The sequence below is a fragment of the Onychostruthus taczanowskii genome, unplaced genomic scaffold (assembly GCF_017590055.1).
Source record: "Onychostruthus taczanowskii isolate IOZ18803 unplaced genomic scaffold, ASM1759005v1 scaffold23, whole genome shotgun sequence".
NCBI classification, from domain to species: Eukaryota; Metazoa; Chordata; class Aves; order Passeriformes; family Passeridae; genus Onychostruthus; species Onychostruthus taczanowskii.
In genome coordinates, this window is record NW_024499573.1 from 286,543 (window position 1) to 311,652 (window position 25,110).

Genomic DNA, 25,110 nt, shown 5'->3' on the forward strand with positions numbered 1-25,110 from the left:
ATGACACTTTTGTCAGTGACAGGTGATTGCACGTGACACTTTAGGCATCAAAAGCACATGTGGGATGCATTTTTTTAGGGCATCCCGATTTCAGTTTTTCCTGTTGAAATAAATGGGATTAGTTATGTCACAAAGTGTTAACTTTACCTACAATACTGTAATCTCAAGTACTCTAGTTCAAATTTTATTTCCCATTGATATCTGATCTTATTTCGACCAGTGGTTTGATTTGCTTTGGAGCTAGAAGACCATGAGAAGAGTAAAAGTTTTCTGTAGAGAGTCATCCTTATTTTTCCTTCTTTCATTGAAGTAAATAAGAGGAATAAAGGTTGTCTTGAGTGACCAAGAATGATTTTCATTATTACTATTAACAGATACTGAAAACCTTCAAAGCTCTGTCTTCTAAATATGGGGAAGGTGATAATAATTTTTTTTTTCCATTAAGTTACTTTGTAACCAACATGACAGCCTTTCTTTGGATATGAGGTCATCCTGTTAGAAAAAAACTGATTAAGAAGGTCTGAAATATAATTATTTTTCATATTAATAAAGCAGAAATGTCTTAAAATGCATTAGAAAAGCAGACAAACTCTGAGAAATAATTTTTTGCTTACTTTTTAATTGAAGTTGTGTTTTGTAATCTTCAGCTGAATTAGGAAAAAATAAATGTAGCATTTTAGGTTGCTGTTAATTGTTTGTAGAATGGAAAACGATTGAGGTGATACTTTGAACTGTTGTCCAGAGTGTAATAGCATTAGCTCTTCAAAAAATTGTGCTAATTCCCAATTTTCTTAAATTATGTATACATTTAGGCCAGTCATTTTATATGAAGACTGCTTTTTGTAAGTATTACCAAGTCAGCAGACCCCTGTTATACCATTTTTTTCATATGGATATGACTCAACTGCTGCCTTAGATGACAAAAGTGAAATTGTCCCCAGAGAGCAGCTGAGGAGTAGAACATACACATTCTGTATAGAATATAGGAGACCAGTCATAAACACAGTCTTTCTGTGACCTTATGTGCTTCAGATATCCTCATTAACAGAGCACAGATCACATTACCATCATGTGGCACAGCAGATGTCAGAGTAAAGAGAAGCTGTGACTTTGCAGTGTAAATACATAAAATATAACCAAGCTGCAGATCAGAAAAAAATACCTCTATTTGGTCACTCTATTAAAGAAAAAAAAATCTTAAAAATATGTTTAAAGTTCTGGTTACTGTTCTGCAGAAGATTATGACCTTTATATAATAGAATACAGCGAAACTTAGGAAAAAAGTCCTTATTTGAAATAGGGAAATATAATCATCATAGGAAATTTTGGGCTTCAGTGTTAGTGATCACAGTATTTTTAAAAGTAAACAAATTTACTTGAGAGAGGAAACATTAAAACTTTTTGTTACAATTTAAATCAGAAAAATTGGGCATGTCTTTGGTTCAATTTAAGACACTGTTTTATGGTTGGGACTGTCTTATACAAACTGATATGCCTCAGCTTCATCAAATCTACATCAGCTTTTGTGGTGATAATTGTTATCAGTGCCCACTTGTTAGAAAGATCATACAGGAAATATCTTTATAAATAACATGTAAAAGGATAGTCAGTCCCTACTAACTCCTCCTGTGCCCTACTGGAAGTAAGAAAATAAGACAAAATAAATCTAGATGTGTTATATGAGGGTTATGGTCTTGCTATCTTTAGCACATCCATGCTCACTTTTGGGTTACCGACCTTCCAGGTTACAGTTGTTTGTTGGGCTCACACTCCCTGTGTGACAACCTGGGTGTTTTTTTTTAATACAACTGGTTACAATTATTGAATAGGGTAACTCATGGGTATTTGGATAATTCATTACCAAGAATTCCTGTGAAAATATATGCTATGCATGTAAAGAAAACAGAATCAAGGTAGAAGAGAATAGTTCTAATTTGTTTTAATATAGTATGTAACAGCTTACTGAGCTGAGAATGTAATCCTTTAAACTTTGTCAGTCTGTATTAAACCTGTAGTGAAATAACAGTATCAGTCTTGCATTGACACTTCAGACTCCAATATTTGAGTCTTACAAAATCTCTTCCTCATCTTGTAATTCATATCCAATTCATAATCAGCTATGGAAGAAAACTATTTGCATTTCAGACACATATATGAAAAATATGTATTAAAGCACTTTTACACATACTTCTTTTGGCTTTTGTGCTGTTCATGCAAAAACAAGTTTGAGTATTTGGATAATATTTTACAATCATGACTTGAAGGTTATTCTGTATTCTATGTTGTTCTTTATGAGCTTGATATTGACATATTTTCCCATGGTACTTATTTTCTTAAAATAACCTTAAAAAAATCGTGGGATTTTGTGTTTTAGAGAGTTTGTGAGGTTACTGGTATCTGCTAACTCTTAAGATTACACATTTTATAATAGCTTAATATATCAAGAAGTAGTTGAATATTATTTTCAAATAAAGCACTTAAAGAAGAATGGGAAGCACAAAAGAAAATTATTTCATTGTACTGAATATAAATTTAATTGGGCCATTTGCTGACAGAATCCTGTGCTAGCGAGGAGGAGATAAAATATGACATATATGTAAGAAAAATGAAAGCTGGAAGATGAATAGGCCTTCTAGGGAGTTGATCTTTACAGATCAGATAAAGATTCTTGCTGTCTGTGCTGCATCAAAGGCTGCCTTTCAGAGACAGTAACATGAACTTGGAAACTGGGGACAAGACCTTCGAAAATAGGGCTTTTTGAGATTGACAAGCAGCTGGGCTTTGGATCTTTTTTAGTTGTTTTCCTTTTCTATTATTTGTGTGTGTGTTTGTATGTGTATAATCTTTTAAAATCCCTTTAAAAGTTAAAGAAAGATTCTTAGGCTGGTGGAGTGAATTAACACTTGCACCTTATCTACCTTTTCAATAGCTGTTCTCCTTTGAAGATAACCTTTCTCTTTCAAAGATATAAGGAAATCTAGTGGAGGGTACCACTTGACTCCTTTCAAAGTTTGATTAAAAATACTTACTTGTGAGCAGTAACTTATTTCTAAGGGATTTTTTTTTAATTGATGAGCTAAGTATTCTGGAAATTCCTTAAAATAATGCCCACTGCATCCTACTAAGAAAAAAAAAGCAAGAGAGAGAGAGAGAGAGAGAGAGAGAGAGAAAGCTGTTCTCATTAATAATTAAAAAAAAGGTTTTAAATAAATTTTAAAAATATATAGAAGTAATTGTTTCATCTAGGAAAATTTATTCAATAAATTGCATGTTTAATCAAAGTGTTTCCAAGCACCCTAAATTGGACATCAGCTACTGTGTCAATCACCCTGGCTAAATCTGGCATCAGCTCCTCTGATCCCTTACTTAAAAAGCACCATCACACAGCTGTCAGGCATCCTCCAAAGGACATGGATAGATGCTGCAGCATTCTGTTAGCCTTTGCAGCCCTCTCTCCCTGGTCATGGTTTCTCAATTTATTTGCTAATTCAGAGTAAATTTGTGTTCTCCAGCAGACTGCACGAAGTAGGGTTTTTTAAATATAATGAAGTAAGCCAGAACACTTCTGTTACATGTTAGTTTTGTTTCTTTTTTCCATTTTTAGTTTTGTTCTGCTTTTCCTACTCTGTATCGAAAAAGATGCTGTTAAATAGAGCTTTTTTCAAGGCATGAAAACATCTCACAGCTTTCATCTACACAGAAAGCAATAGAGAGGGCATGGAGGAAAAAATTATTAAAAGCTAATATTCAAGAATATTGTTTAAAAGGATTTCTTCTTATTTTCTTACACAGAAAAAATCATATCTCAGGATTTTAGTATTTGCTGGAGAAACCTGTAGGGAGCTGCAGTGGGTCATGGTGTTAAAGAAGCTGATGCCTTATTAAACCCTCATTGTAATGAGAGGGAAAATGGGAAGCTCCAGGTGTCAGCCGGCTGTTGTGCAGCTTCTCTGTCAGCATTCTCCAGAGACTCTTCCATCAAAACAGGGAAGGCCAGACCTGACATTTGCATAACTCGAAAGCAAGCAGGCATGATTTCTTTGAGATGAAAAATTACTCTCCTTGTGTCACAATAGAAAGCACAAGTAACTTGAGTTTGCTTGGCTGCCCAGCTATTTTCGGCCGAGGAGTGTTGACACAGGGTAATATGAGGGACATTCTAAATATACATTCCCGCTAAAGTACTGGATACATTGCAGATAATTTTTCTAAAAATTGATCAAATAACTGGAAGAGCAACAAAAAAGCCCCTGATTTTTTTGACAGTAGAGCAAAAGATTCTTCAGGTAAGCAGTGATGAAGAAATCAAAGAAGTATCTCAATCAGTTGCCCTGGTCCTGTCTTGTTGTCATGTGTACTTCCATTACGGTGTTTGGTTTGTGGTTCTAGGAGTCAAGGAACAACTGTTTTCTCATTGGTTATTACTATTTCTTAAGCAGTTTGCTTGGACTTTCGTATGAGCCTGATTACCTTTAACAAAGCTCTGTACGCATGCCCCAAATGCCAGCCTCTCATTTTTGAGGCTATTTTAAGGTGTAAAGCATTGTAGATATTGCATGTAGGGTTATTTTAGAAGGTTGCTTGGCCAGTTAGGATGGGCTCTAACTGACTGAAAAACTGAAAAATTCTAAAGGAGAAAAAGAATACAATTTTGTGAGAGGTATTCTTTTTATTCCCCTTCATTTCAGACAAGAGAAAGCAACCCAAACCTTTTTTTTTTTTTTCTTTAAACATTTTCACTTTATAGCGCAGAAGATAAGCTAAGAAATCTACCACTTGAACTGGGGAACTTAAAGCACGGCTTCAGTTCTTTCCATGGAAAATTCTTAATGGTGTTAATGATGAGTATATATTTATCTACATAATCCATCTATCCTTTTGTGCATTTGGGTTCTGCTGTGTTTTGTGGTTCTCAGAGTACCTTAAGGAAATGGAGCAGATTGTGAAGGAAATCTGAGGGCAGTGTTAACTGCAGCTATTTACACATGTAGTAAGTGTTATATCTTGCTTTGCTACAATCTGGTGAAATATCACTTAATCATCTTGAATTTATCAGAGGATATACAAATTTCAATGCAGAACAGGCTAGATTAAGTGAATACATTAGATGGACAAAGTTGTGCTAGTGTATTACGGAAAAAATGAAATGCTGTAGATGTTTGTCCAGTGCAGTCAAGAGAGAGTTGGACTGTGGTTTTTTTACAATGTAATATATGAAATGATACCATAGTTTTTCTTTGGTTAATGTGGTACTTGGTTGCTGTGGATGTACCTCCAGTGAGCAGTGCCTGTAAAGTGCTGGTAGCTTTCTATTAGCTTAGAATCATTTGAATTGACAATAAAACTGACTGGGGACACATTTTGTGGCAGTAGAGGACATAGGTTTGTTAACTTTTTTTTTTTTTTAAATAATTATTTCAAACCTAAAAATAAGGAAAAGATCCTAAGTTCTGATTTTTGAAATGTGTCAATCATCCTGGTAGCTGTTGCAGCAGGGAGAGGGGTTGCCCTAAGGGGATAAGGTAGCACAGGCAGTTGAAAAGTCTGAGGTGAGGTTCTGACAGAAGCACGTCTGGAACCCCAGCTTTTCTGGACTCTGGTCATATTCCTTTTGCTGTTAGCAAGAACTGACATGGAAATGTGACTTAGACACCAGTTCATTTTGCGTAGGGATTGGTCTGAATATTAAAAGGGTCATCAGACTTGTTGTTACACAGTAAGCATTTTCATCCCTACTTATCTGGTGGACATAGTCAAGCTGTGTCTCCTAGAAAGGGACCATGACTCCCTAAAAACACTTGATAAAATTTTGATTGGGCTGTAAAATAATTTTGTTCTAAAAGTAAGTCACTCAACAATTAGGACATGGCTGAGTCCACATGAACTACATTCACATCAGGTAGCTGCTTCTTCAGAGTGACCTGGCTTGCTTTAGGGATGGGTGGATCTGTGGGATGGGGGATTGGTGTGCAGCGTTGCTGGAGAACATGCATTACCTTGGCAAATTCTATATGCAAAATTGTAGTAAAGTACTATGAATTGTGTCCAGAGAGGTTTTTTTTAAAGATTTCAAATTTTGTTCGAGGAGGAACACATCATCCAATCTAATGGATGTATCTGTACGAGATTGATTTGAAAGAGCAAATTGTTGTACACTGTGCTTTGCTTCCTGTGGGGCTAAGTGAAAAGACTGGGTTGTATTCAAAGCATTAAATATGGGGGAAATGCCCTCTAGGAACATGCCTGTTACTCTCTGGCTGCTAATTCAATGCATGAGATCAGACTCCAGCTAGTCCAAAATTACTGAGTTTTTTTGCATCACTAATAATCACAGGGCTTTCAGGAGTTTCTATAATTGAAGCTAAATGATATAACAGAGAAATAAAGGTCCATAACACGGCATTTTAATATTTTAATATGTACTTGTCATTAGATAGTACATTAAATTAATACACATAAGACAAGGTAGTGTGCATAAAGAGAGGGTATTTTCCGCAGGATGTTGATGGATTTTTAACTCAGCTAAAACTTCATAAGTTATATTGGAGTGAGGGTTAAATTTTCTAACACATTACGGTACTTAAATATCAAATAATACAGAAAATAGCATTTTTTAGATGAAATGGTTCACCTTGACTCAAATGCACAGTCTTCAAATAAATGCAAAAAGCATAGATATAAAATTTATAGAGAGAAAATATGCATAGGAAAAACTAAAAGAGAAAGACTTTTCTACATGAAGAATCAGTAAAGACTAAATTTTTATGTCCTGTCTCTTTTTGTTCTTCAGCGCCTTGCTAAAGAAGCAGAGAAGTACCAGGCATCGCATCAGTGGAGGGATGAGTTTGGGGTAAGCTTCATTTTTTCTCCTTTTAACTTTCTTGGATTTTTCCTCTTTGAACTGTTAACTGTAGTCTTGCAATATGTTGTTTACATATCTACTACAGAAAGGGTTACTGACTATGAATAGACAGTCTATTTAATTCAGTAAACAGAGTCTCAGTCAGGGTGTCTAGAGAATAAAATGAACTTTTCCCTTCAGAAGCTCATAGGGAGCTTCACAGACCAGGGATGTAGCTGTGAGTTGTACACAAGATATCTGTTTGTTTTGACAGACAAGGAATGATTACAGAGAAGACATTTGAGTGATGGTTGCTGCCAGTTAAAAGTGTGCTTATTGCAAACACTGAAAGAGAATCATAGAAAAGATTTTTACAAGTTGTCTTTTTCTTATGTAAAGGGGAAAAAAAACAAACAAGAAAAAACTTAATACAGAAGGATTTGGTTATCTGCATGACTTGGGAGTCATAGACTTTTTTATAGAATCCCTTTCCATATTTTAATAACTGCATGTCTTCTTTCAATATTCTAGTACTGACGAAAGAGGCCCCAGCCTGGTCAAACATTAAATTATCTTCTTTATTCATTTCAGGCTTTACTGAAAAATAAGTGGCATGATTTTAAAATGTACAACCTTGATGTTTTTATTTCCAATTTGGCCAAATTAATATTGTGCTGCATGATTATAAGCCTCTTAATTTTACGCTATAGTTCCCGGCTAAGTGTCAAAATTATTTATTATGCCTTTATTCCATGTTCCTTCAGAAATAAAAGCAGATGGTACTTTTACATTATGCTGCTCCAAACCTGGACTGTGTTTGCACATTCATGAGACTCAGAACACGGTTAAATGCGCAGTGGTTTTCTAAGACTGTTGTGGTGGTTTAACCCCAGCTGACAAGTAAGCACTGCACAGGCACTTGCTCACTCTCAGTCGGGATGGGGGAGACAATTGCAAGAGTAAAAATGAGAAAACCTATGGTATGATATAAAGACAGTTTCATATGAGTAAAGCAAAAGTTGCATTCAGTAGCAAAGCAAAACAAGGAATTCCTTCACCACTTCCCATGGGCAGGCAGGTGTTCATCCATCCTCAGAAAAATGGGGCTCCTTTGCCCTTAATGATGACTTGTGAAGACAAGCACCATCGCTCCAAGAGTCCACCTCTTTCCTTCTTCTTCCTCCAGTGTTATACTCTGAGCATGGAGCTGCATGGCATGGGATATCCCTTGGGTCAGTTGGGGTCAGCTGTGCACCCCAGCCACACCTCACTGGTGGGGCAGAGTGAAAAACAGAAAAGGCCTCAGCTGCACAAAAACACTCCTCAGCAATTAAAAAAAAAAAAAAAAACCAAACAAAAAAACCCCAAACCAAACCAAAAAACCAAAACCAAACAGATCAGAATTATCAACATTTTTCCAGAACAAATCCAAAGTATAGCCCGTGCTAGCTACTATGAAGACAATTAGTTCTAACCCAGTCAAAACCAGCAGAAATATTAATTCTGATCCAGTTTTACTCAGGCACTTGAACATCTGAAAACAGACAAAAACACTGCTAAGGTCAGGCCATGTAATTCAGATAGGAGTGACTGACTTCAGGAGTACAGAGAGTCTGGACACAGCCTGAATGCTTTTAAGTGTGCTCTCTGCACAGGCACAGCTTCCATCACACAGTAAAACACACAATGCATATTCCATGGAGATGCTGTAACAAGAATGCTGCAGCGACCTTTTCTGCTAATCTGTCTCTCTTGTGACTGGAAAACAAAACCTGCAGGCTTGATGGACTCAGTGCAGAGCTGTGTGAATAAGTCAGAATCTCATTCTAATCATTTTGCTTCTGCGCTATATTCTGGCATCATGTCAACACCGCCTCAGCTTTTGTTTTTCTTTTTATCCTTTTTTTTTCATAGTACAAGTCAGTTATAGCAAAGAGGCTTCAGGTTTTATCTGAGTTCATTGCCAAGGAGACATCTCAAAATATTTTGGAAATGTGATTTTATATTGATGTCGTAGTTCAGGCAAAGGCTATGGTCAGTATTGAAAAAAAAAAAAAAAACAAAAGGCAGTTGAATTGATAATAAAGTAACTGCAAAGTGAGATTGTACTTTACTGTTTTGAATTTGGATCAGAACAGTGTGCACCATATAATAACCTTGACATTAGGTTATGCAATTAAATTTCAAATAAATGTATTAAGCCTCTTATAATTTAATTTGTTCCATTTTTGCCAGAAGTAATCTTTCTTCTCTTCTGGCCTACTTTTTAGAAAATGCCTTCTCAAATTAGTTTGCACACAGATCTTTCTGATAAACTTAATTTAGAAGAAGACTCATTCTCCTAATGGCTGTGATGGAAAAGAGAAGATAGACCGCAAAACTTTCTACAGTGAAAGGTTCTTAAAGTTCCTCTGATAGCTTTATGAATGGTCTGTATTGTGCTGCATGAGGTTCATTTCTCATCCAGGATTTAGGTTTGGGTGATGAAAGCCCTTCCAGCAGCATTGCACATGAGTCACTGTAGAATGAAACTCATGGGACAAGCTATTTCTGCTTCTAATGAGCTTGTGATCAGCAATGTCCTTGACAGTCAGATTGCAGCCAAATAATAGCCTATGGAGTTTTCAGGAGAAAATATCACAAGCATTTCTCCTGGGGAAGTGTATATGGGCTGACTTGAGTGGAACATATGCAAAGAAGAAAGGGCCAAGAAGGCTGACTGTGAGACCAAGGTCTGTACAGAGCTACAAGGGGTGTGTCAGTCAAAAGACCACCAGGGTGCCTGTTTTAACACCTTACTCTGAGTGGGTTTTACAAAGTTCACAGCAAAAGATACGTGCAAACATTAAAAAAATTTATTTTCATGTTAATGTCACAGTGTAATCAAAATTCAGCGTCTTTTGTGCAGTCTTTTGAAATAAGCTACTACAGGGAAAAACCCCAGATTTACTCCCACAGACTTTTTTTTTTTTTTAAATTTCACCTAATAATCTAGTGTAAAGACTTTGCAAATTGTCTAAAGTACAGAATTTGTTTGTCCTTTAGAAAAATGGTTAGGAGACTAAACTATTTACCAACATACAGATCCACATCTACAGAAATTCCTTGTTCTGTACTATTTCTAATTGAATAAGAGTGTAATTTCTTTCAATATTTTAGGTACAATAGTATATTAAATTCCAGCTGTTTCAAGCAGACCAAACAGTTAAAAACAAACAAAACTTAAATTTTGAGTCTTTTATAAATCACAGAATCACAGCATGGTTTGAATTGGAAGGGACCTTAAAAATCATTTTGTTCTGACTCCGTTGCCATAGGTAGGGACACCTTCCACTAGACCAGATTACTCAGAGCCTCATCCAACCTGGCCTTGAACACTTCCAGAGAAGTTCCCTGGGAAATCTGTGGCAGTTCCTCACCATCTTCACAGGAAAGAATTTCTTCCTAGTGCCTAATATAAAGCTACCTTCTTTCAGGTATGCTGAGTTTGAAGGGATCCATTAGGATTATCATGTCCAGCTCATGGCCCTGCACAGGACACTCTAATCACACCCTGTGCCTGAGAGTTGTCCAAACATTTCCTGAACTCTGTCAGGCTTGGTGCTGTGACCACTTCTCTGGGGAGCCTCTTCCAGCGCCCAACTATGGGGGAACTCTGGGAGAAAAACCTGTTCCTAATATCCAACCCAAACCTCCCCCAACTCAGCTGCAGGCTGTTTCCTTGGGTCTTGTCGTGAGAGTGAAGAGATCAGTGTCTGCCCTGCTGCTGCCCCTTGTGAGGTTGTAGAAGACCACACTGAGGTGTCCCTCAGTCTCCTTTTCTCCAGGCTGAACAAACCCTGTGGCCTCAGATGCTCCTCCTAAGGATTCCCCTTGCTTTTCTTTGGACATTCTATAATATCTCAATGTCCTTTTTATATTGTGGTGCCCAAAACTTCCCCCAGCACTCGAGGTGAGGCCGCCCCAGTGCCTGTCTGCTGTTGCTGTGCCTCAATCCCCCAGGACAGAGCTGGCCCTCCTGGCTGCCAGGGCACTGCTGGCTCATGGTCAACTTGCCAGTGACCAGGACCCCCAGATCCCTTTCTACAGCTGCTCTCCAGCCTCTCCCTCCCCAGTCTGTAACACATCCAGGGTTGCCCCATCCCAGGTGCAGAATCTGGCACTTGCCCTTGTTAAAGCTGATCAGGTTGGTGGTTGCCCATCACTCCAGTGTAGTGAGATGTCTCTGCAGGAACTCTCTGCCTTTGAGGGAGTAGACAGTTCCTTCCCAGTTCAATGTCATCAGCAAATTATCTTAGTATTCCTTCAAGCCCTGCATCCAAACCCTTAATGAAGTGCTGAAGAGAACCAGGCTGAGGATGGAGCCCGGTGGGACCCCAGCAGTGACAGGTCCCCAACCTAATGTCCCCCACTCTCTGTAACCTTTGTGCCTGGCCTGTGACCCATTGCTCATCCACTGTGTAACTCAGTTATCCAGCTGTGAGCTGGACGTTTTGGAAATCTAAAATTAGTTAAGAGCATGCATCTTACATATTACCATTAGTTTTAGCTAAATGACAGAAAAATCATTATTGATATGGGTATTTTTCACTGATAATAAAATATCAAAACACTTTTGGAAATGGCAAATTTAATTTATTAAGGGTACAAAGTTCTTCAAAGCAGTATTAAATAAGACTAGCAATTAAGAATATCAAGTATCTTCTAAGGGAAAAATATAAATATTGGATTGTGATATGTTATTTCTTGATGAAGCACAAAGTTGGTTAAAATAGTTGAACTGTAGTTTACTTGTATGGCCTGGAAACAATACTTACCTATTAGAAAACTACTAGGTTCCAACAGAATATTTGTGAAGCTTATGAAGGCAAATCAAAAGTGCTTATCTTCAGGCAAATGAAGAAATCTCATTCTCTGTTTCCTACTCCATTGGTACAGCACCAATTCCCCAGCTGCATGTACAGCTGGAGGAATTAAGCCTGCTTGAATATTTTAGATTAAAGCAGTTTACAAGTCAGAGGTACAAACCAATATATCTAAATGAAACAGACTTGTCAGTTTGAAATTTCTTGTATACTACAGATTGAAAGAGGAATGGTTTTGACAGTTGTGATCATCCAATTATTTTTCTGACATAGAGATTCATGAAAAAAAAAACAAAAAAAAACTGAAAGAATGAAAGGGAGAATTCTGTATGAAGTAATTGCTGTTATTCCCCAAATGAATCTTCTACAATTACATTTGATACCACACTTGATTGCCTTGCAATGGTTGGTTAACTAAAGCAATTTTGTTTCCGGTTGGGTTGCTGTATTAATTGTACTTACACATGTAAAAGCATAAGTGGTATCTCATTGGTATTTTAAAAGGGGAGTCTGTATGGATGGCCGATTAACATCCACTTATTTATATGGAGACTGAAACTCAAAACTGTAAGAATTAATTATCATATAAAACTGCCACATGAAAAATTCTTTCAATATGCTTTATCTTTTAACCAGTAGTGTAATTTTATTTTCTTCTGTGTAAAGGATGTTTTTCTACCTGTTGGTAATTTTGAGGCAGCATTTTCCCCAATGATAATATGTAGGCTGGTGTTCATGTACCAACTAGGCTCAAAAATAATGACAAAAGGTCACGGGATTATTACTTTGGAATTATAGTTTGTTTGTTTATCTTTTTTTCTAGTATAAATTTTGCCTGCATAAAACTGCAGTGAAAAGTTGCACAGCAAAGAAAGAAAAGATGAAAAGGATAACTAAGATAAAACAGGTTTCCTATCACCAGAGTTGATCCAAGCAGTGACCTGCAAGAGCAGAGCTGTAGTAGGTGTCTCTGTTGTTTCTTAGTTTGAAGGTTTTCAGGACTGCCTGTAATTTATTGTGGATGTTACAACAATGCTAAAACACTGTATCTTAAAAACCTCTGCTGGAAAACAAAGAAACAAACCATGAAACTTTAAGCTTTGGCATGGTTTCATTATAAAGAAGCAGTTTACTAAACATATTTTGCCTCTTGAAAGAAGGAAAACTCTGTGAAGAAAACAAATTGGAATCATTTTTCTCTCATTTCTTCAGAGAGATTATACAGTTATCTATGGCTTGGACCTCTGATAATTCTCTTTTGTGCAAAGAGCATCTGTGAGAAATGATCCAGTTGAGACTGGGCACCAGACCTGCAGTACAGGGAACCGGTCCTCACAGGTTCAAAGTAGGTGTGGGATCCTTTCCTAGTAAGTCATGTATACTTGATAATTTTGTGAAAGTTAACACTAAACACGGGCAAAGTGTAAAAGCTGTCTGTATCTTCACACAGTGCTTTGATCCAACATTCAGTGAAATAAATCTTCCATTAATTTTGATTCATTTTGGATAATGCCTCACATTTTTAAAGCCTCTGTGACTTGAAAAAAAAAAAAATCCAAATGATCAAGTTAAGTTGACAGGTTCTAGGGAGAACAATATTTTATTCTCTGAAGGGCTGTGTACCACCTCTTCTGTGACCTGTAGCCTTCATTTGTGTATAATTTAAATTAAATGTGCCCTATCTCACTGAAAGGAATTAAGTACCATTTTTCTGCCAGTGATTGCACTTGGACATTTTTCAACCCAGGGCATGAAGCTGTGTGTGTGTACACTGGGAGTAGTAAGAAGGTGAGGTAAAGAGGAAATAAGATAAATACTATTTACTGAAATTGGATGGGTTTAAAGGTTGTTCTGATATTTAGCTGATGTTTATCAAATCACTTACACCTTTTTGAGTCATGGAAGTTCACTGTGAATGTTCCAGGAACAAACATTTCTGCAGTTCTCTATAATATTTGTCAAAGTGAGACAGGAGACACAGTAGTTTGGAACACGCTGACTTCAGCTTCCCAGGATCTCCATCATCAGTAAGGAGAATTTCATCTAAGTGCAGAAATCCACGGTGAACATGTCCATGCTGAAGCCTCTTTGCAGGTGTGGCATAAGCCTCACGAGATTAGTGCAGAATTTGTCTGGCATTCCCTCCTGGGAGCAAAGATCCCTCTGTTTGCCTGTCTGACCCCAGCATCCTGCACCTAATGCTTGGATTCTTATTTCAAAATGTCTCAGTGTGCCTTCTGGCTTGAAAATATCTAGCAGGTACTAGTTAAATAAAAGAAAAACATCTTAAAGGCAATTAAAAAAAAAAAACCCAAGTCATTAGAAATCCTTTTAAGAGTAGTGTTGCTTGCCACCTTGCCTGGAGTTTTATAACTTCCTAGAGTCTCTCAGATCAGTCTTTCACTCTAGAAATCATTGATTTTCCTCTAAAATATGGGCTGCCATAGGACAGCTCTTCTATGCTTCTTTTCCATTATATATCTGATACAATCCTATATGAGAATTACACCAATGAATGTTAGTGTGATTAATCATACTGGCAATCCTTGATTTCTTTTTTCTTTTTCCCACTTTATGAATTTTAAACCCATTAGAGTTGATGAGGAAGACAGTGGTAGCAGTACAATCAGAATTAAGATTATATATAAGCAGGGATATACAATGTGTAGCTATAGAGGATCTAGCTTTGGTTCTTTAGATACTGGTTATTTACCATCCCTCAATATGCCTACCTTCAGTAAAGGAGTGTAACTTTATAATATGAATCATTGCACGGATCTCATCTGTGCGGTGAAGTGTTTCACTGGTTGGAAACTTGCCAAAAAAGCTTTTAGAGTAAAGCAAAGAAACACCTTCAATCACTGTTGAGGGCTTTCAAGCATTCCATTTTATCTGAAAAATCAAATATGTTAAAGACATCTAATACACTTTTTTTTGCTTATTGACCAGGCAACTCATTTAAAAAATATGCAGCTTCTGAAAGAGGTGGAGGGAAGGATCTAGGTAAGAAGAAAAGAAAGAGAGGTGTGATTTCTATTATTAAGCTGCCATACATGTGCATTATCACCTTCATTTTGAATGAGGCTTTAATGTGCTTTCAGAACAAACACCTTATTAAAAGCAAGATATACTATTGTACTCAATTTATTAACATCCTGTAGGTTCTTCAGTTTAAAACTGAGAAGTACAATATGCTAAGAAAAGCTTTTGCAGGCTGCTATTGTGCACATTTTCTAAGAGTTCATTGAATCAGATGAAGCTAACTGTTTTTTTGATGTTACTTTTCACCTCAAATTCAGTTCCTCATGTCAGTCTGGGATAAGTAATTCATAGCACTGTTTTACTGCCTTTGGCAAATAAGTAAAATCAATTAGAGATGGACTTCAAGGGTGCTGTTTAGTTTGTCTGTAAGCTTTTTTGTCAAATATTTTCATTTCAAAACTAACAATATATTTTTTCTGATTTATCCTTGCCAGTATAACTAGGATCTGACAGTTTCCTCACTTTCCCATGAAAACTCATTTTTCTGTTGGTTGTCACATACTATTCTGACCATTTTTACACCTAATTTAGGAAATGTGCCAAAGTTTTGGGAAAAGGAGTATTAACTGACTTATCTTTGCTGTTAATATTTACAAATTGGAAGAGACAGGGTTTTTTTGTTGCTGTCGTTTCTTTTTTCCCTGTTTTTTTTTTTGTTTGTTTGTTTTGTTTGTTTGCTTACTTGCTTGCTTGCTTGCTTGCTTGTTGTTGGGGTTTTTTGGATTTTTTTTTTTGGTTTTAAGGTTTTTTTAATTAAAACTTTAAAAAACCCTGATTGAACATGCACAGGAAGTTAATCAATGGTATAAGACTCAAATATGACTTTTCATGATGGAGTCAGACTTCTATGTTTGAGAAATTCAGAAAATATTACAGAGGTTTGGTTCTTACTTCAGGGAAGGAATTCCATTCATAATAGCAAACCTTAGAGTTTTTTTTTTTTAAAGGAAATTAGACCAAAATATTTTTGAAATATGTCCTGCCAGAAAGAGCAAATACTATGAATATGTGCATATGGAATTCTACATGTGTTATTTCACACTAAAAATAGAACTTTTTCTGCAAGTCTGAGCTGAATGGGTTGGATTTTTGGAGGTGGAGATATTTTTGGGTTTCTTAACTCAATTTACTTTTTTTTTTTTTTTTCCAATGACAAAACCAGGGGTGTCATGCAGGCCTGGTATTTTACCTCCTTCTTTTGTCCCAGGATTCCTGTAAGATGCCAGATGAAAATGCAGTTTATCTTTGTCATTACCTTTAGAAAAGGACCTAAGAAGGGAGCTGGAAAGTTTCCATATTTAAAAGTTTGTAGACCTCTGCACTCCTAAGAAACCCTGTTCCTTGAAAAGAGGCTTGTGCAGTAATGTGAACACAAAATGTTTGATGTCTGCACTCTTTTGCAGTTGCAATACTGTAGAAACTTTAATAGGTCATTCATTTTACATAGACTTTCAAATGCTCTGGGCGTGCAAGACAATCTTATTATTAAGAGCTGCATTTTGCTAGAGGGATTTGGGAATTCTTAGCTTTCCATCTCCTGAGGATAGCGTAATTCTCATTAGAATTTAAACAAAAGGTGAAAGTGTGTCTCTTTTGTGTCCTGCAAATGCTGATGTGTGATTGAAGTAGTGTCAGATATTTCTGTAGACTTGGTCACAAAGCAAGAGATGTACATAACACAGAGCAGAGAAATTCTTCAAAATTAGCAATATCCTAGCATATGCTAATATCATGCAAAGAAATGCTTAAAAATGTTACCTGATTTGTCCAGAAATGTGGCTGTTAAGCATTTGCTTTGTTTTTTTCAGTTATTTCTTGCTATGAACACTTAAGAACTCTTTAAATAAACACACAAAAAAGTCTAGGTCTCATTGAAGGGGCATTAGGATTTAGCAAATCTCAAGAAGTCTGGGCCAGCTCTATGACTGTGATTGATGAGTTTATAGAACACACTATCACTCTGTTTTAATTTTCCTATTTGTTAGTCACAAATTATATTGCGCTGAAATACTGTGAATTGTAACTTTCTTGGAAATGTGAAAGTAAATATAAAAATTGTCAGACCAGATCCTCGCTTTTAAAAATGGGTGAATAATCCCTGATGAATTATTAATTCAGGTAGGATTGTTTTATTCCTTTGGGCATTATCACCTCTCAGGAGGATAACTTCAGTTTTGCATTTCTTAGGAGTTACACAGGAGTACAGTAAAACTAAGAAGGTTGGCTCACTTGATATTTTTCTGTGCTTGCACAAAATTCTGGTCTTTTCACCTCATAAAACTTCTTGTGCTTTGTCTGTGAGGTTTTTTCCCTACATAAAAATTTAAAGAAAACTTCCAGCAAAAGTTTTCTACCACACTGAATATTTTCCATATAGGCAAGTTTTATCTAATTGCTATGGGCATCATAGTTTAAATGACCTTTAGGCTTAAAGTATTCTAAAATGCTCATAGAGGAAGTTTTGCCATAGCACTTCCCCACCTTTCAGATATATTTCCACTTTTTTAACCCATATTTGCAGATATTTTTTTCCAAAAGCTGTGTTGCTGTGAAAAAGGGTGGTTTGGTTTCTTTTCATTGTTGGTGAGAGATACCAGCAAAAAACGCCAAAAGCTGGATTAAGACTGAAGTACTTTTTTTTAATACCATGTCATTAATATATTTATTAATCCCAAGTGTTGTCTGCCATTTCTTCTGCTGATGGTTGACTCAGTTTCCTTATTATAGGGATTACACCAAATGGGTGATTTAATTCCAAATACTTCCAGTCTCTCTCGATCTCTAATGTTTTGGGTGTACATTAATTACATCAGGGTCTGTAAGAGTATGTGAGCATATAAAACCTGCAGAAAGCCAGACAGGGTATTACCTCCTGCCAGCTGAATTCCTGGTGCATGCTGTGCACAGGATGTGTCTGGATGTTGCTTAGGTGTCTTGGGGGCAGCTCTAACAAGCACAACATGGATGAAAGCAGAGTGTGCTCAGGATTGATCTGGGTTTTATTTTGAAACACGTACATCATACTCACTGTGAAGAATGAAGCATGCTCGATCCTAAAAAGTCCCGTGGTTACACATCAGTAAGCATCCTGTGTCAAGAATAAGCATCAAGAGGAAATATTGTTCAAGACAGAATAAGTTTTATTTACAGCACTAGATACTTAACAGTCACAGATAATTAACCTTGAAAATTGGAAGGAAAAATCCATAAGTTTAGTAAGTTCCTCAGTCATTCAACTAACAGCAGTAAGGAAAATATCCCACTATTTCTGTGAAAATACTTACCGTATTATGAACTATGACGTGATTGTGAACTATGATTGCTGCTTTTATGAAAAATAAATATGACATGGACAGGACAGGATTTCCTTTACAGATTGACACAATCAGGAGGTTTTACTGAAACCATAATAATTCACCAAAGTGTTTACAGGTACTATTAAGAGTAGAGCAGTGCAAATCTCTCTATCTAATTGAACTTGTGTATGTTAAGAATAGGATGCACTTAATTCATTCAGCTCCTCATGTCATCTCTATACTGATAAGAAAATATTAAGATAAATACAACTGAATTCATCAAATTATTTTATGTCTGCAGGAGCTTTACAATAATTTATTTTCAAGAGCTTTAAATGTTGTAATATGAAAGACAGAAAATAATCTTCTTTATTTCTTGAAGATAATGAATTAAAGCTTACAGATTTCTGAGATACTAGATAAGCTTTTCCCTATTGCTCAGTGTTCATAAACAATATTTAGGTGATATTTTGAGAATCAGACAAATTTTAAGATTGTGCCAGGCCTACTTAAATGGGTAAGAGTTATTTATATGCAGATATCAATTGTATAAATTTTCCTCTGTGTTTATAATTACACATATATTTATATTTGTACCTACATGCATATAACGCTCAAAGATATCATCTAATCCTGCTTGTGTATTTATGTCTATGAACAGGAACACACTTTTAGCTGAGTCTCTTGTTTTGGAGGTCTACAAAGGACTAACTCTGGTGGGTTCAGATACTTTGAGTATCTTGAATTTTTAAACTAGTATGTGCCCATAGTTTTGAAATTTTATTTATTTCGTGTTTTAAACCCCAGGAATATTTCATATTCATTGTGAACAGTGCCTCTGTGGCTTACTGCAGAAAAAAGTCCTGACCCTTGGGGTCAGTTTTGTACAGTTAATGCTCAGTCTGTGTAGGAACCATGGTTTATTTATGACTGTGATTTTCAGTTCACTGTATCCAAATAACACACAACCTGTGCTGCTCTCATCAGGATAGTGGGGTTCAGCGTAGTGCTGATAAAAGTGTTAGATTGTTGGACAAGTGTTTAGAGGTATTTGTAGTACATCAACTGCTGAAGTCGTTTTGGAGGACTTTTCTAGGCAAAGAGTGGCTAATTTAGGATGCTTCTGTTCATATTGTTTTCTGGAGCTCTAAGAGTTATCAGCCCAGCATGTTCAGTAAACTTCCTAAAGTGAAACCAAAAGAAAACAATCTCTAGCAAGGTGGATTGCAAAGTTTGTTACGTGAACTTTATAAAATGAGAAGAGGGAATGGGAGGAAAGGGAAAGCGGCTCGGGAAGTTCTGGCTGCTGTCAAAGAGGTCGTTAATTGGAACAGTTTGGAATGGCTGCTTTGCTGCAATAGTCTGCCCTTCTCCCAGTTTTCATTGCCATGTCTTCTGTGGGTGTGCACATGGCATCATCCTTGACAAGACACTTTGCAGCATTCCTTCTTCTTTCCACATCAGCCCAAGTTTCCCATATCCCTTTTTAAACACTTGCAGTTTCTCCCTCATGTGCATTCTGCAGTCTCAGCTCACGCTGCTGTAGTGCTGTGGAGAGCTGAGCTGAGATAGTTTTAAGCAACTCAGCATAAATTTCAGGGAACAAAATGATGCATTTCTTCCAACTAAAATCAGTTTAATACATACTTTGCAATTTACTTCATATTCTCCACTATGATCTTCCAGTGCTAATCTGTTTTTTCAGTAGCCGGGGTTAAGTTTGCAGGAGCCTTTCTGACTATCAAATTTCTGACTTAACAAATGGCTTTCTGACTTAACAAACAACTGCATTAATTTAATTTTTTTTTTTTTTTACAAGAGAATGATATTTTGCGGGTTCAAAATTTCTCACATTGTCTCTATCTTCACATCTTCGCACTTCTGTGATATATTTGTCTGTCCACCCTGAATTTTAAAAAGGAGATGAATTTCAAAGTACTGATTGGTATGACAGTTTGAAAGTGAACAATATAGTGTAAAGGCCCAAACTCACGTGTTTGATGGAAATGCTAAAATGCTGTAAACTTATAAAGTCTCTTCCTAAAATAAGATTAATTTTCATAAAACTTAAAATATTTTTTTGAATTGTGTGCAGTTGTTGAACTAGAAGCACGTGCAAACCCATAACTAGATGATTCCTTTTCTGAGCTGTAAAGCCCAGGACTGTTCCCAAGGAAAGAATTGCTTTTCTCTCCATCCCACTGGCAGCCAGCAGCCATCAGTCTGGCTTTCAGAGGTTTCTCTGTATTTCTTTGTAGTTTGTGGCATAAGCATCAAATACTTGATGAGTGAAAACCCCTGTTGTGATCCACGTGAGGAAACAAAAACCCCTTTTCATTTAGTGCTGTTGTTAAGGTGGAGAATGAGAAAGATAATAGCAAGATGTTGATAGAACTCTTAAATCCTATTTCTCTTCTGCATGACTTCCAGCATACTAATGTAACATCAACAATTAAGAAGAAAAATATTATATTTTTTAGTATATATAAACCCTTTGCTTGTAGTGATTAAGTGGAAAAATCTTAATCATTTCATACTAAAAAGCAAAAGGACTATTTTCCAGCTGCTGGCTTATCTCATGCTACTGAGCTACTTCTGAAATAAGGTGTGCTCCTGAAGCTTTGCTTTATTGCAGTGATTGAGTGCAAGACATGCACAAAACAGCTGCCAAAGCTGAATAATTAAATTATGATTCCTTCTGTTCTTTATTTAATTAGGTGAGCTTGGGATGATTCTTAGAACCTGGTAACTGCTGTCCAGAGTTGCTTTCTTTTTAATACATCAGAGATAGAGGAAAAATAATTTAGATTAAAGTCTTAAGAAAGATCTGTCCTTATAAGAGGCCCATTAAAACAATTAGCAGTCAATATGCCAGACATTTGTTACATGGGTAAGCCAAAGCAATCTGAAAAGAAAACATAGCCTGGCATGTTTTGAACTTTATTGCCTTTTGTAAAAGGACTTTTCACATTTACGAGGAAATGGAGAGATGTGGTGAGGGTTTTTCCTAATTTTCATGAAAATTGTGTAAGATAAGTTATAGCAATTGTTTTGTGGATTTTTCATTTTCTGTATGTTATAACTCTCTGGGGTTTAAGGACACATTTTAAGTGATTGAATAAACTCAGTGAAGAATTGATCCAGACAGGGAAAGAAATCAGTGCTTTTAAAAATATTAGAGATCTCTAAACTTAAAGCTCAGTGCCAGCATTGTAAAATGTGATCCAAATTTTGGATCATACTTTCACAATTTGTATTTGAAAATTTATTTTTATGTGTTACACAGTATTGTAATACCATAGAAGTATGCTAAAATCTTCTTATATTTGAGTTTTTACATGTGGATAAAAGAGTAAATAAAAAGTTGTATAAGACTCTCTGCTTTTGCGATTTAATGAAAGCTAAAAATGTTGACATTTTTCTATTCCATTGAAATTCTTAAAATACATTTATGTTATTGGGTACTATTGCTTAGAATTTAGTTACAGTGACATTGTGTGGTGTATTTCTTGTGATACACATATTTTTGGGGTTTTTTATTTTTGTTTTTTTGTTTGTTTTTTTTTTGTGAGGATAAACCTTGAAGTATACACACTTCAGCCACTCCCGTGGATCACCAAGAAGTTACCCCTTTGAGTTTTTACTCCATTGTAGTGTCATATGCCTAAAATTTTATTCCTTTTTGTAACAACTGATTGCAGCATTGCTATATGTGGTCTTATTTAGATAGAATAATGGATAGAACACAGAAGAAATGTAAAAATGCACACACATTTTTTTGGGGGACAAATCCTACTAAATGTTTACTTCTTGCTTTGTAGAAAATAATTTTCTCAAGGACATTTGAAGATTTGTTGGAGTTGAAGGACTGGCATATTTTCTACATTCTGTTATGATAGTGCATGTGGTTCATTGCATCCCAGCAACTAGACAGATATTAATTCAGAATGCAAATTTCCTGTGAATCCAAAGGAAATTTATGTCCAAATTGTGTAACTAGGCTCCTGTACAGTGCTTTTTGCACTATTTACAATCTAAATACTATGCAATCAGTTTAGACAATTTTTTAAAAAATTCTTTTGTTTTTATATTCTTTCATCAACTAAAGAAAGTAATGCTGAATAAATTATAATATACATATCTTGCTGCTTTAATTAAACTGATCAGATAGTGTGATATAGAGGTTAATTAGCTGCTAACAAATTAATTTCATTTTCCCACCTGGAAATCTGCTTTGTAATCAATTGCATTTTGCCTTATATAAAGAAGTTGCTTATACTTTGAGGAAGCTATTGTGATGAGAAAATTAGCAGTTTCCTGGACCTTTTGGAAGAATTTATTTGCCAAAATTAAAGTGGATTTAAAATATTTTTGTTCCTCAGGGTTATCTCTGTCTTCCTCGTTTTTGGCTTAGAGCACTGGGGGAAGAATAGAGAGGATGGTTATTGCTATCTCTTTATACATGTAGCTGGTTCTTTACATTAAATTTAAAGCTGGTTCTTTAAGTTTGGTAACTCCAGAAGAGTCTCCTTATGATTTTCTTTCCTGCTCATTTGTCACACATGCAAGTACATAAAATCCTAGATTTTACTATGGATCAAAATACCATTCTTGAGAATAATTTTTCAGCTTGACTAACTAAAACGAGTCAGTCTGTGATACAGGCAACTATATAAGAGAATAATATCAATGTGGTTTTGCAGCTTTAAATTTTCAGTCACCAATTTTTCATTCCTCCATGGAGTATTTGGCCTTTGATGCTTTGCAACCAAAAAAATGCTTAATTGTTTGCCACATTTAATTTGCTTAGTTTACCAGCTGCACTAGAAAATTAAAGTAAATTTTAAAAGTCCCCAGAATGAAAAACAATTCATTAAAAAAAATAGACTATATTTACCAGTAGGCAGATTTTCAAAATTCCATTGTTATATTAACAATTATCTGCATGTCCAGCAAGATTGGTGTTTGACTGCAGGCCATTGAGGCAGAGGATGTCTTTATGCAGAAGTTTCTTGTGGAGTATGTTGTATTCTTTCAGAAGAACAGATATCTCTGTAGATTTTGATTTGGGTGTGTGTTTGTCTGACTTGTATTTCTCAGCTTTTGGGCTCTATTACATTTACCGTCACGCATTCAACTACTTCTGACTTTTAATTCCACAGTCAAAGTGCAATTAGTACGTGAAATGTATTTTTACTTTTTTTCATGAAGTAAAGGATCCTCCTGGCAGCTTAAGTAGCCCAGTGGCAGTTTCCAACAGTTATTCTTGCAGTGAAAAATACCCTGACATTGTGGATTTTTTTTTGACATGAAGAAGTTTTTTACAGTTTATGTGATGAATTGTAGAGATCTGAAGACATAAGTACTCTTTCTAATGTTTGTTATCCTTCTTTTTGAGGTTATGCAGGTAACCTTATTACTCTTCACTGCCTCCCTTTTTTTGAAGTAAATGTATAACGTAGCATAGTATGGACGCTGAGGTAAAGAAAAAAAAACAAACCCTACTTCTTTTGTCCTGTGAAAACTAGAAGGGTTTCCTCCTGAGGTTTGAATATGATATAAAAAACTTCTTACTCAGCTTTACTAATTATAATTTGCACAAGACAAATTAAATCAAGCATAGTTAAATTCAGCATGTAATCAGATATTGTCACAGGGAGCAGAAGGGCACAAGGAAATGTGTTACTGTGAAGGTCAGGCCATTGAGTGGACCCAGGAGCTGATGGGTGACAGCTCCACCTTTGCTCCCAGAGGGAGCTGAGACCTGCCCTGGTCACAGCACTGCTGGGATGGCAGAGCCCAGCCTGGGGTGTGTGGGATGTGAGATACCTATAGAATATTTATGGTGGAATCACAGATATTTCCAAAGTTTTAGCTTCTTCCAAGTTTAGACTTCAATGAACTCTTTCAAGGTCTCAGTTTTTAACTCAGATGCCTAAAATCTGACCACCATCAATGCTGCAATCTGTGGATCCAACCTCAGATCAAAATTCCTCAGAATCCATATCAAGGGCTTGAAAGAATATCTTCCCTATAGTATATTTTTGTCTGCATTCTGTACATGTCTTGCATTACACTTACCTAACATCTTTTTAAATGAGGCTTCTATATTTTAGTCCTGCTGTTGAGCATGCAGGTGATTGATAAATTACTCATTTTATTTATCACTCTGATGCATCTGTGAATGGTCAAGTGACCCCCTCATGAAAACTGTCAGTAAATTTTAAAGGTTTCTGTATGGATAATTTCAGTGAAGGAATTACCTGTAAATGAATGCTGAAGAAGACGATCTTTCTCACCATTTAAAAGAAAGAATATTCTATGACAAAGAGTGTGCAGCACCTTTAATGCTCCTTTATGTTATTTCCTGTAATCTTCACCTTCATCTTTTCATTTCAATTATTAGTCTCAGTGGAATCTTGAGAAAAGCCCTTTACATAAATCTGATGAAAAAGGCTTATCATAAATTATAGTGCAGATCTGGAAGGTTTTAATTGGTGTATAAAATTTAATATTCTGACAAAGCAGTTATTTAATCAAATTATGTTTGGGGGAAAAATTTCTAACCCAAGTGACTCATTTGTCCATATTTTGGGTAATATATTGGCATAAAATATTATTTTACTGTTTTATTTTTTATTTTAATAATTAGATTTTTTTAAATATCTTGATTCTATGTCTAGTTTTCATGTTTTAAATGTTTGTTCTAACCAATTTCTTACAGCCCATGTTTAGCCACTGATATTGCATGCATACACTGTAATTATAATTGCAACTGGTTTACTATATTGCCTGAAATTTTGTTCACTTTAAGGACAAGTAATAAATCAGTATTTTTACACAGGGTTACAGAAGGGTAAAAAGAAGTTATTAGCAGCTAAGCCCCTTATTTTATATGTGTCATTTCATTTATGTAATATCACAAAGCTGTAACAAAAGAGATAGTAGTAGTTGACTTTTTTTTTTTTCCCTGTTTGCAGGCTTTTATTCCCAGATATTATCCTCTTTACAAACAGATGCAATTTTTTTATGCGTGGTAGGCCATATTTAGCTTTATTTTCTGAGG

The 25,110-nt window shown here is 35.8% G+C and overlaps 1 protein-coding gene across 2 annotated transcripts in view; it reads left to right on the forward strand.

Annotated features, from left to right (window-relative positions):
• The window catches only part of CACNA2D1 (calcium voltage-gated channel auxiliary subunit alpha2delta 1), a 362,809-nt gene that overhangs the window by 163,885 nt on the left and 173,814 nt on the right, over nt 1–25,110 (forward strand). For both annotated transcript variants that reach the window (XM_041405297.1, XM_041405298.1), the window contains exon 4: nt 6,791–6,850. In XM_041405297.1, coding sequence (XP_041261231.1) covers nt 6,791–6,850 — 60 coding nt within the window. The remainder of the gene's footprint in view (nt 1–6,790; nt 6,851–25,110) is intronic.